Genomic DNA, 12490 nt, shown 5'->3' with positions numbered 1-12490 from the left:
GCGTCAAGGGCAGGCAGGGGTAAGTGAATGCTGAAGGCTGCGTAGTTCCTATGCAGAAAAACATACGTTCATTTCCTGGGAAAGCAAGGAAGACCCCAGATGCTTTTTGATCAACTCAGGGTCTGACCCCTGCTGCCTCTGAAGAGAAGCTTTCAAAGCTCACTCAACACTTTTTGTAGAACAGACAAACGACTAGCAAAATCACAAGCATCCCACTTTCCCACAGAAGTAAGGTTACCAGTTCCAGCCTGCCCTTTCATTCACAGTTAAAAAGTAGAATAGCAACTAAACATTTGAAAGCATTAAATGTGGTTTTGCCAATATCCCCCCCAGGAAAAAAAAAAACATCTACGTACAGCAGAAGAGCTCACCCCTGGCTTGCCACCCTCCACCTCCAGATGCTGGACAGCAGAGGAAACAGAGCCTCAAAAAAGATTTGGCAGCTTGTAACCTTTATTTTTAGTTTTTTAAAATTATTTAAAAAGCATAATTAGAAACTTTCATTACAGAAATAATCCTAGCAAACCAGTTAGACATTCCATTGCTCAACATTTAGGAAACTTCACATCAGCACCACTAGAGACACGGTCCCCACCCCTTCCAATTGAATAGTCAGTGGCAAGAGCAGAGAGACAACTGCTCCTCTACAGCCAGCTCTAGGAAAAAGTAAAAAAAAAAAAAAATCCCACTTTAAGCCAGGAAGCTCGACACCTGGATCGGCAGAGTTCAAACCGTGGCCACAAAGACCTGGACTCAAAGAGGACCAATCTTTCCATATAAGAGAACACTCCAGGCTTGGGTGCACCATTTCCTCATTTTATTGCATCATTTCCAGTAAATTCAGACATTTTCTTTACTTCTGGCTATAAGAAGTTACTCCCTCCTAGATCTGCACGCACGCTACCACAAGAGTCCCAAAGTAACGCAGCTGGGCCCTTTAATCTGGAAGTGGTAACCGTCAGAGGACAGCTTCATTGCAACAGGAAGGCTTTGAGGATGACCCAGCTCCTTCCCTGGGCACAGCCACATTCGACACCAGAAAGCAGACAGGGTGGACTGGTGTAACTGAAGCCGCCGCTTCCCACAGCCGCTCAAGTCTTACAATTACCAGAGCTCACACTAGCAATATCATCCCAGCTCGTTCTTGTTCTTGGGTTACCAACGAAAGATATGTGAAGAAAAGAGACGGGTGAAGGCAGCTGGATACATACTCCCAGCACCTGAACTGATTTTAAAAAATGTGTTACACATTCATTGTTTGCGTTTTTAAAAAAAGTCTTTAAAGTGATTGATTGTGATGTGATTGTATGTTAGGGCTCTTACCACAACCCATAAAATCTAAAAAAATGCAGGCAAAATAAGTGACTAAAATTTAGCCTCTCCTGGGGGAGGGGGAGGAAGGGAGAGAAGTGGGCTGATTCAAAGCCCATGGACATCGGTGAATCACACCCTACCAAACTAAGGCCAGCAATTCCACTTGCTGACAAACTGAGTACGTCCACCCTCAAGGTCTTAAGGGAAGTCATACCCTCCATGCCTTTTAGCCATTTTAAGGGAAAATTCTTTTTTTATTATTATTTCGGCAATTATTCGGGTGCTGAGCACGTACTTTCAGCCCAGACATTTGATATTTTAGTTACACGCACATACACTCTCCACCTTTAACTACATCTGTTCAGGCTGATGAACCGAGGCCTTGTTCTCCCAGAAAGGCCAACAAGGGCCAGGAAAATGTTGCTGAGCACAGCGAGACCAGTTTATTTCCATGGGTGATCCTCCACCACCACATAACACAAGCAAGCAAGCTTTCCACTTCTTTACATTAAACAGCAGTCCTCCTTTCTAACAGAAGAATCCTGGGAACGATCTTGCAGCAGCTTTCATATTCAGACATCAATCCAGAACAGCTGGATTTATTTTCAATGCCTTTTCTCTCTCAAAAACAAAAGCTTTGCCACCAAAATTCACATTCAAGTTCAGATCGCCTATTTGTGGACAGGGCAACGAGGAGAAGTCGGGGGGTTTTTTGGCAGAATCACATGGTTTTTGTTGTTCTCAAAAGAAATGGACCCTCACTTAGGACCCTGGCAGAACCAGAAGCAGAGGTCAAAGGAGTTAAACTTTGCTTTCTTTTTAAAAAAAAAGTTTTACCGAAATAAATGCCACTTCCGCAGGTCAGTTTGTTTTTCAATATCTTGATACAAACTAAAGGAGAGCACAGGTACAGCTGGGCTGCAGCGCAAGGTGAAACCCAAGGACTCAGCCACAAATCTGGATCATGGCAAACTGAAATTCAAGGCCCCAGCAGCAGCACCAGCTGCCAGCCCAGGGGCTGGTGAAGTGAAACCCCGGGCTCCAGCAGCAACACCTGCCATCCTGGTACCTAGAAAAACAAAGCCTGAGCCCCAGAAAAAGCCTGGTACTCCAGGTGAAGCCACAGGCCCCAGGGGCACCAGTCGCCAGCCTGGAGCCCAACAGAAATGAAGCCAGAGGCCCCAGGAAGCAGTTGCTGCCAGCCTGGGGCCAACTCGAATTAAGAACTTTGTATTATTTCTTTAAAAAGATGAACTCTGCAGTCCATGATTGGTTGACATTAAGAAGGCATAAGCCAAAGCGACAACAGGGAGGCGAGGCTGGTTAAAGCAATATACATTATATACAAACTCTTGGGTTAATTAGTCCACTTGGTAGGCAACGTCCTTTCTTGTCTACAAGGCGCACTGGAATGAGCAGGGGAGGAGAGGGGGGCAAGATTCCATCCGATACCTTCTTGGCACTGAAGTGGTAAGGTGCCAGTGCCTCTTGATAGAAAACATGGAGAAAAAATAATCTTTAAATAACGGCACGAAACTGAGAAAGTCCTCCCAAAGCCTGCCCCAGTGGAATTGCCCGAGTCTAGCTGGAGGGGCTGATCTGTCTGAGAGCAGAGTCTCTGCAGCAGGGAAAGGGCATTAGCAGCACCGCTTCTTCCTTTTACTGTTCTTCGTTAGCTTCACCACATCATTCTGTTGCTGCTGTTGCTGCTTTGCTAAGTTTTCTTTCTTTGCTCGCAGGACTAGCTCTGTAATGCAATTAAACATCTGCAAGAGAAACAAGCAAGATCAGACCACCCAGGAACTCAGGCTGGCTTTTGTGGGATGCTGTCCTTTTGAAGCAACTCCCCTTTTCTAGATATTTCAGTAACAGTTCAGAGATCTTCCCCAACCCACTACAGGCCAAGCGGAAATCCAGTACCTTCCCGACCCACTCCCAAGCTAGATCAATAACACCTCCATCCCCTTTCCCAAACCACAAATAAGAAGAGGTCAGTTTGGCAACTGAGGCCAGGAGTGAAGATTGGGCAGTCCTCCCTCCCAGAAGCATCCTCCCTAGTGACAAGTCTTTTCTGAGAACATGCCTAATACGTTAGCACTGTAAAGCTTGTGAGGAGCAACGTGGGCCCCTTCATTTCGCTTCCCCAACTCTTTCAAACACAGTTGGATGTCTCTTCTTGACATTTTACCTACTCACTTGCAACTTGCATAAAGCATTTTATCTTTCTTCCTCAATGGGAAAAATGTAATTCTTATTTTTTCCCAAACCGTTATCCCCACGTCATTTTATCTATACTCTTCTGCATACTATATTACCTCTTCCACATTAATATTTTCTTTGGCGCTTGTCTCAAACAATTGGATCTCCATCTGCCCAGCAAATTTATAGGCATCTTCTGTTTCTACCACTTTTCGCTCTGGGTCATCATTCTTATTCCCCACTGAAAAAGGAAAGGAAAAAAAAAAAAAAATCAGTTTTGTACTTTAAGCAGGTCAGTCCACTAAGTAAGATTCTTTTAACTCTCAGAAACTTACCTAGTATCCGGCAGACATCATCACAATTTTGATTAATTTCATGCAACCACCGTTTTACATTCACAAAAGATTCTGCACTGGTTACATCGTAGACGACAATGACCCCATGTGTTCCTCTGTAATACCTATGGAGCAGGAAAAGACAATAAATGTTAACTCAAGCTATGTATCACCTTCTCAGCTCTTTCTCTTTCACTCAGCTTCTACAAGATTCGTAACAAATCCCCACATTACGGCAATCAGGTGCCCCCATTTTCTTACCACTGGGAGTCAGTTAACTCTTTTACAACAGCTAGATCACATGCTATTGCTCTAAACCTACACAGATCCCTGCTCACTTAGTCTATACAAGTAGGTTTCAAAGTCCGAAGACTGCTGTTTACCTCCTTGTTCAGTTGTCAGGACCTTCAAAGATGAATACTGTCTTCTGGCTACGTAAGCAAAAGGTAGCGGTGCCCCCAGTACGTCCTCAGAACTGGCTGTGATGTGAACCTTCACGTTGTACAAGCTACATCAAGTTTTTGCAGTAATTTTGTTATCTGTGAAAGATCACTTAGACTAAAATTTCAGCAGATCTCCAAATATACTCAACCCTCAGTCACAGTTCTCTGGAGCTCACAAAAATTTCCGTCTTGTTGAGCGACTGTGTTCTGATCGCACCTTCCTACTCAACAGATCGACTCCATATGTGCATTCAATGCGCTCCACTACCTTTAGCCATTAAAAATAAGCTTCGTTTCAGCTTATTCCCATTAGTCTTGGGCAACCAGCACCTTTAAAAGATGATGAGCAATTCTGATATGCAAGAAAAATATCTGAATTCAAGTTCCAACATTATCACCTGCATGAACCTACAAAAGGCAGGCAGTATGCGCACCATGAGAATGCTACAAAAAAAGACAGGAAGCTCCACCTTCTCAGTTTTCAGCCACATTCACAGGGCTACCGGGTATTTTCTCTACTGCAAATTAGGCAGCCGGGAGGGGGGAACTAATTGAAAGAGTTGACAGTGAGGTCTTCACCAGCATCCAGTTTTTATATTTTGTGTAGCTTTATTCGATTCCTTTCATTTACTCCTCTTTCTTACGATCTGTATTAAGATTTTTAATAAAACAAATTCAAGAATTCAGCATACCAAAATCAAGGATTTTCCCTTAAATTGTGACAGCGTTTCTAGAGCTTGATCTCTTACCACAAGCACCTCTTGCAGCACTGTCCCTTCCACTGCACTTTAGAGTCCACTGTGACCACTCTGGTTCCCTTTGATAATTTATTCCAACTTGGCGAACACACCTTTGATCTTCAAAGCCTTTTAATCTAATCCAAACGCATTACCTTACAGAAGATCTCAAAGCTTCGGCTCACTTCTGCTACTGATGCGCTTGAGCAAGTCAATCACTATCTCTTCCCTACTTCAGCCTCATCATCCCTTCTACAACAGAAGCCACCTGCCTTTATAAAACATCAAGACAGACTTGCCACAGACAGGCATATATCACATACAGAGTGCACACCTCTCCCCCCGCCCCTTTCCTCTCATGATCACTTTGTAGTGATAGTCACTGGACATCAATACTCCTCTACGACACCATACATACTCTACAGAAGTAGGAGAGCCTGCTCCTATTGCTCATCTGGGCACTCTCAGAAGACAGTCAAATATTTCTTCCATGCCATGTTTTACCAGTAATTTATGCTGTACATCCACTTCCCTTGGCAAGGACTAACTCAGGTAAGAATTATTTATTCCCAGCTCATAAGAGATCCTGCACTTTCAAATATTCTAGTCCACTCGCAATCAGTTCCTTTAATAGCTCTAGAACTTGCTACAGCATTGCGTTTGTACTTTACTTTGTTACAACAAGCTCAACTTTATTTCATAACTTAGATCCTTTGGAGGAAAAAGTATTCCACAGCCTGAATCCACACGGTGCAAAAATAACCCATCCTCTCCTGACAGTAACATGTATTGCACACAGTTTTTGATGAATACTGTTTTGTGTGATAGCATCAGAACGGAAAAGATCTCCGATCCTATCAACACACTGGATTTCTCCACATCTGAACAATAAACTAATTATCTTCAAACTCTCCCATATCACCTAATAGTCTTTTAATTCAGCAACTCTCAGGCTGACCTACCACTTCCTCCCTAACAGCATTACATTTGCAAAGACAACATTCAGCCTTTAGAGAAACGCAGTGGTTCAGTTACACCTACGCAGAGCTGCTTCACTCTGCTGCGCACACCATGAAACCATGCCTGGTATCCCAGTCATCCAAACCAGAGGACCCAATGGAGCACCCTGCTGCTCCCACCTTGCCCACGCACCTACGTTTTCTTCTGAGCAAAGCATATGATGGTGGGGAATAGAATAACATGCGCCCTGCACATATAGATCCCACTCCTGACACGTCGTCAGCATAGTCGTCGTTTGCTCCTAGGGATGAGGACTGTGGGCTGGACGAAGCAGCAGAGACCACTACGGCATTCAAAACTCTGCAGGAGCTGGGAGCTCCTGCCGCAAAGCACTAATATTGCCAACCACCTCATCAGAAATATCTTCCTTTGTGCGAGACAGCAACCCCTGACCCCTGCCGAGTTCCTACCAGCATACACTGCTTCTATTTTTGGAAGGGAAAATTGTCTGGCACATCGTTCTAGAAAGGTTGCCAACCCCTCATCTGCACTAAAATGTCATTTTCTCCATTGGCTGACATTACCTTTTAGCAGCCCGAGAGATAAGACCACGACTACCTTTTATTTTCTCTTAAGCCTCATAATACGCATTTTTCTCAAAAAGCTAGTCATGTTATTTTCTGTCATTTGTTAGATACAGCCTTGTGTCCTAGATAACATTTTAGGGTTAACAAGTACAGCAAAGATTCTCCAACCCCAAGAGCAGGACAGTGCTAGAAAACAAAATCTGATTTATCCTACCCCATACTTCAAATTTCAGAATGATGCAGTGCAGAATTGCTTTTATAACAAGTTGTAGGCTTTGGCAAGTAGAGAACAGATGGGGCTTTTGGCATTCAGGGAGAAGTAGGTGTAAATTTTGTGCTTTTGGCAACCAAGAGGTAGTTGAGGCTTTGACACTATGGAAAGAATGCCTTATCTTCTTCCCAGCCACATTTTAGGGAAGATGGGGACCATAGACGTGACAGCAGAAGAGAAATGAAGTTCTCAATCTCAGCCTCCCATTCAAGGACTAAATGACTGATGCTAGCTGTCCTCTATATGTACCCTACAAACCTCAAAAGCCAGTACCTGCTACTACTCCTAGTGTTAAACACGTTAATGAAATGCAGCAAAAAAAAAAAAAGAAGTTATAGAAGAGTTATTCATGTTTACAGTATCCATGAAAGTATCCCACTGAGGTGAAAGACAACCAAACCTGACCTGTATCTGCCCTTGGATGCTTGGTAGTAGCCAACTATCTTCCACATGGTTGGAAAAGTTACCTAGATCTAAAGGCTTTGGTGTGGAAAAGGCTGAAGAATCCTAACACTAAAGTTGAAATAAACACCTACGTTGCTTGTTCTACCTACAGAATTCTATTTAAAGAAGCTTAAAGACATAAGCTTATTGCCTTTGAAACATTACCTACTAATACTGCAGACTTGATACGGAAAATCTTCAGAACTGGTTAACCAAACTCATCGTGTCCTTCAGCCACCTGCATCCTCCCCTCACATTTCTGAAGACTACCTTTCTAAGCAGAAGGGAACACTTTGCCATTCGTTGTGGTACTCCCTACTACAAGATACCAATAAGAAAGTTCTCAGATTTCCTCTAGTAAATGCTTCCCAAGGCTAGCACCTGGAGTTATAGTAACTAGTTTCATGAAGCATAACAGTAGCTAAGTCAGATTTAGAAGAGACAGAGTATTATTGACTGCATCAGTTCAGTAGGGCACATACGTTCATTTTTCCAGAAAAAAAAATACGTAACTGGCCAACATGAAAGACAGGTCATTGGTTTAATCCAGCATCTTTGTTAATATTTCACTGGTTTGTAGTATACATGTTTCCTTATTTTTCATTCCTTTAGAACTCCAACCAATTCCAGAGACTTCTAATAATCTGTTTTCATACTCATCTTTTTTTCAGGTTCCTGGAAGCACATCTATTGTCACAGGTCAGTTGACTAGTCTTTCGGCCGTCTTATCTGATTTACAAGATGCATCAATTCTATCATCTCAAAAAGCTTATCCCTCTCTTGAACATGCCATTCCACACAAATGCATGGCAGAAAGTCCTTCTGCTATTACTATTCATCCTGAGCTAGCATCTGACAACTATTATTTAAAGCTTAAATCCTAAAACCACAGTCCTGAATCAGGACAGAGTAGTTCTATCTACAAGAGCAAATCAAGTACAGGAACTGGATGTTCATGCACCTTAGTATTCCTGCTCATACAGCTGAGTCCTGGCATGCTACATCTCTGGTGAATTTAAATCAAATTTAGAGTTTGGATGACGTTCCATGCCAATCAAATTCACACAACTTGGCCTCTCCTCCCACTAGGCACCAGCTATCCCAGTATTTCCGCATTTAATAGACAGTAAAAACAGCTGCTGTCTTTTAGACTTTCCAGTCTGAAATTCTGGTCTAGTTTATTTTTCCAGAGTTTCTGTTGAATACTCCAGATCAATTTGATTTCTCTTCCTTAACAGTTTTATTCTGGTTTTCAGCTTCTGTAGCTGTAGTCAAGTAAAATCAAAATAGAACAACCTTTTAATGTTCCCCAATTTTCTACTATTAACTTCCTGCCACCTCTACCATTTCGCAATTCTAGGTCTACACAGCAGTACTTCCAACCTATTACTATTATTACCAGATGGGCTCTAATTTCAGGCTTGCTTGACAGGCTTGGCTCCACATCAATCTGAACTCTACCTTTAATTGTAAAGGGACTTCCTGGCCTTCAGTAATACTGAAGGAACAGCTTTTTATATTCTTAACCTCAATCTAAACCTCAATCTAGTTAAAGACTAGACAAAGACTACTACGCTGTTGACAGTGCATTCACACTCCACCCATGATTTGGTAGCCAAGCCCTTTCGTAAGTACTAGCATGGTAACTGATTCGTCACTCAGTTTGGGATAAGCAAATCAGTTGTGGTATTACTTTGCCAATTAAAAAAAAAAAAAAAAAAGATAGAACCATTTCTAAAATCAGGATCTTGTTACCTCCTGTTTTTACAGGTGGTATCTTTAGGTACTGAGCGCTCTTGAAAAGTATCAGCAAACGCTAGACAGTCGCAGCTAGCCGACCTAACAGCAAGAGGAGCCCTCATGGCAATGGAACCAGCATTCCCAAAGTGCTTTCCTCAACACTTCAAATGCACTCGGACACAGGAACTTCTTTGCTTGAAGTTGCACAAAATTCAAATCTTTCCTTCCTGACCATGGAAGATTCTGTAACTACTTTACCAGAGTTAAGGCAGGAAAACTGGGGCCTTCACTTCCCCCAGAGTAAAATATACCTCACTTTGGTAAAAAGCTATGCAAAAGAAAGCAGTAGCAGAGTTCAAACAGGTCACGGCACAAACGCCCTCAAACCATTTCAGCTTTTCCATTTTCAGCGTTAATCGAAGAAAAAGATTTACATAAAACATTACACAAAGTCCGATCTGCAGCTATTCCCGTTCACAAAAGAAAGCCGCCTTTCCTGGTATTCCCCGTTCAGTGCCGGATACCACGGCTTTCTAAACTAGCTGGCATCAGCCCCACGAACCAACGCTCATTAACGCAGCCCCCAGTCACGTCAGGGAATCCGAAAACAGGAAGGCCCTTTGCTGACTCAGCACTAATTGGGGCACTCCGTGACCAGCCTGTGCGCACAGCTGACGGGAGCCGCAGCAGCGCATCGCTGCCTCCCCCTCACCGCTTCCTGCCCCGAGCTGCCTGCAGCGCTGGAACAAGAAGTGACGTCACACACAGGAACCCTACAAGAGGCAACCGAGTTTTTTCAAGCTAAACACTTGAGAAACAATGGAAGTAATCCAGTAATATCCGTACGGAAGCGCAGAGGAAAGGGGCGGTGCACGCATCAGGTTCAATTTTGCCATTTCTAGCTGTTAAGACGTAACACAGATGCAACCCATTCTCATTATTTTTATGTCTGAGTAAGTTAACCAATACCTCAGCTGAAAACGATCCTCCTCTCAAATAGGAGCCAAAAGAGAAGTCAGTCATGAAAGACCAAGTGAAACACCTAGGTCTTTCAAGAATTATTATTTTTTGTTGATACTCAAAGGAAACAAAAGTTCCTTTTCCAAGTGTATTTCTTCCTCTTCCCCTAGTGCCACAGTGAGCAGTCCCACTTTACTGCCATCAGTTTACAAACGCATTTTATTCTTAGTTCTCACCGCTGCAGCTCTGGGTGTGGTTTCTTCAGGAACAGGAAAAGCTGTGCACACGCTGTTCAAAAGGACAATGAGCGTGAGACTGAACTCGAACCAAGGAAAAGGTTAACTTCATGTGGGCGTCTGCTTCAACAGAGCTCCACACAACGATAGCCGCCAAAATGCATTTGTCCTGAAAGAAAACTAAATATCGGAAATCCTATTCTCCGATCTCAAAGCTATTCATCAGTTATACGACACTGATGGAGAGTTTGCACTCTGTACTTCTGCTATACATAAAATCAGAGGGTGACTTTCTTGGACAGGCTTCAGAGACAGGTTTTCTAGCATATGCAGAACAGTGAAATAACTCCAATTCTACTGTTTGGAAACTACCAGCAGAGGAGTAAGACAAAGCCATCATGGAAATGCACACAAGAGTGAGGAAATCTGAAATCCCAGTTTCAAACCTAACCACAAAATCACCACCGCTATCGGTTCTAAAACAGCTGAGAGAAGTCCCACTGTACAGACAGCAAAGCTATCATTAGCTAATCAACTGCAACATTAAAATATCTAAACCGTAACTCTAAACTACAAGATCCATACACTAAGCTACATATCACTAAGCCCAGTTATACTCACGTTGATGTAATAGTCCGGAAGCGCTCCTGTCCAGCTGTGTCCCAGATCTGTAGCTTCACCTTCTCTCCATTGATCTCAACTGTCCGGATTTTAAAATCCACTCCAATTGTGGTAATGTAGCTGCCTGAAGGGAAAGCGTAGATAAGTGAGAACCTAAGTCTTGTTTATTTTGGATGTCCCAAAGCACACCTCTGAATGCTATCTGGCAGTAGCTCTCAGATTGGACAGGAGGACAAGGTTTCCCCTATCTGCTTATGTTTCAAGATGCCCTGTCAGGTCATGCTGATCTGCATATTTTTATCTGCAGCTAATAGCTTTTTTCTAGCCATAAAGCCACTTCTCCCATGCCACCCTCAAAATTTAAAACTCAGTGTAACAAAATAAAATTATTCTTCTACCGCATTGGTGGTCAAGAGTAAGCACTCAAATATCTCAAGAAATGGAGAGTAACTATGCAAGTATTTCACCTGTGAAAATTTTGAGACAACGCTTTGCTTTAAATGCTTGTGCAATCACTTATTTTGAATACAGTCTGTTCTAAGAGTTTCCTCCCAATAAATTTGTTACGTTACAAATGTAAGTGGTTTAGCCACAATATTCAATCAATCTAAATCCCAAATGGCCAATAGGAAGTCTGCACAGAGCACAGCATAAGCTAAAAACCCTAAGCTATTTCTGGAACCATGTCAGTATTTAAATACTGTGGGACTTTCAGTTGCCAGTCTGCCAGAAGATCAGACAGGATGGCTTGTATAGGCTTATACCAAGAGAAGCAAAGTTAGAAACATAATGTATTCCTAGTACAGCTATCAGTGGGTGAACGCAGAAGAACAGCTCCTTGCCAGCCAGCAGCACTGGAGCAGACCTTGACCATTTCACTTATTGAAGTAAACAATACACTCACCTGAAAACGTATTATCTGCAAAACGCAACAGCAAACTGCTCTTGCCCACACCTATGACAAACAAAGACAGCAAGATCTTTGAATACATTCATCTTGGGTGTCAGGTAACATAACAGTATTTTACCCATTCATTGCATTTTTAACTCTAACTAGGACCTTTTCTCAGCTGATAATTTAGTACCATTCACCTTGACTATTCATCTCAGCATTCTCCTTGAAGATTTGATCAAGAACACTGCAGTCACTCCAAGACTCAGTATGCTTCTTGTAGCAGTGCAGGGTTTTTTTGTCCCCTCCTTCCTCCAGCCCTCAGCAAACTCTCAAATAGTAGCTTTTGAACTGTGGTCAGTTCTAAGAGGTCATAAAAGAGTAAAAACTAAAAGCAAGTATACAATCAGTAGACTTACATTTGCTGAGGAAAGATCCAAAAATGAGTATGTCATGCTAATTAACAAGTACTCAAGACACCGCTCTAAACTACTCTATTGAATTCCACTTGCACATCATGCTTAACACCACTGCCTACCTCTCATTCATTTATGCCGTGCTGAACGGCAGTGGAATTTGGACTACTTGGACAATCAGACTAGGGTTTGGTACTATAAAGCTTATGTTATCATGGCCACAGTTTAACAGAAGCCTAAACCAAACAGGGGAGTTGGGAACCATTGTTCTATATTGCCATCCAAAATAGGCTTGTTCCACATCTATCAGGAAGGACACACACCTTTCTGAAGTT

General features: G+C 42.7%; 1 protein-coding gene across 1 annotated transcript; it reads right to left on the bottom strand.

Annotated features, from left to right (window-relative positions):
- Positions 1-435: 435 nt before the first annotated feature.
- On the bottom strand, positions 436-11839 carry RAB35 (RAB35, member RAS oncogene family). The gene is made up of 5 exons (XM_009581229.1): positions 11752-11839; positions 10848-10971; positions 3849-3973; positions 3630-3754; positions 436-3080 (listed from the first exon to the last, which is right to left on the bottom strand). Exons 1-5 carry the CDS (start codon positions 11837-11839, stop codon positions 2952-2954), a joined length of 591 nt encoding a protein of 196 aa, XP_009579524.1. The 3' UTR covers positions 436-2951.
- Between the last annotated feature and the right edge of the window lie 651 nt (positions 11840-12490).

This window comes from Fulmarus glacialis, unplaced genomic scaffold (genome assembly GCF_000690835.1).
Source record: "Fulmarus glacialis isolate BGI_N327 unplaced genomic scaffold, ASM69083v1 scaffold30117, whole genome shotgun sequence".
Classification (NCBI taxonomy): Eukaryota; Metazoa; Chordata; class Aves; order Procellariiformes; family Procellariidae; genus Fulmarus; species Fulmarus glacialis.
Note: the sequence above shows the minus strand (reverse complement) of the source record. Positions and strands in the feature narration are given on the sequence as shown.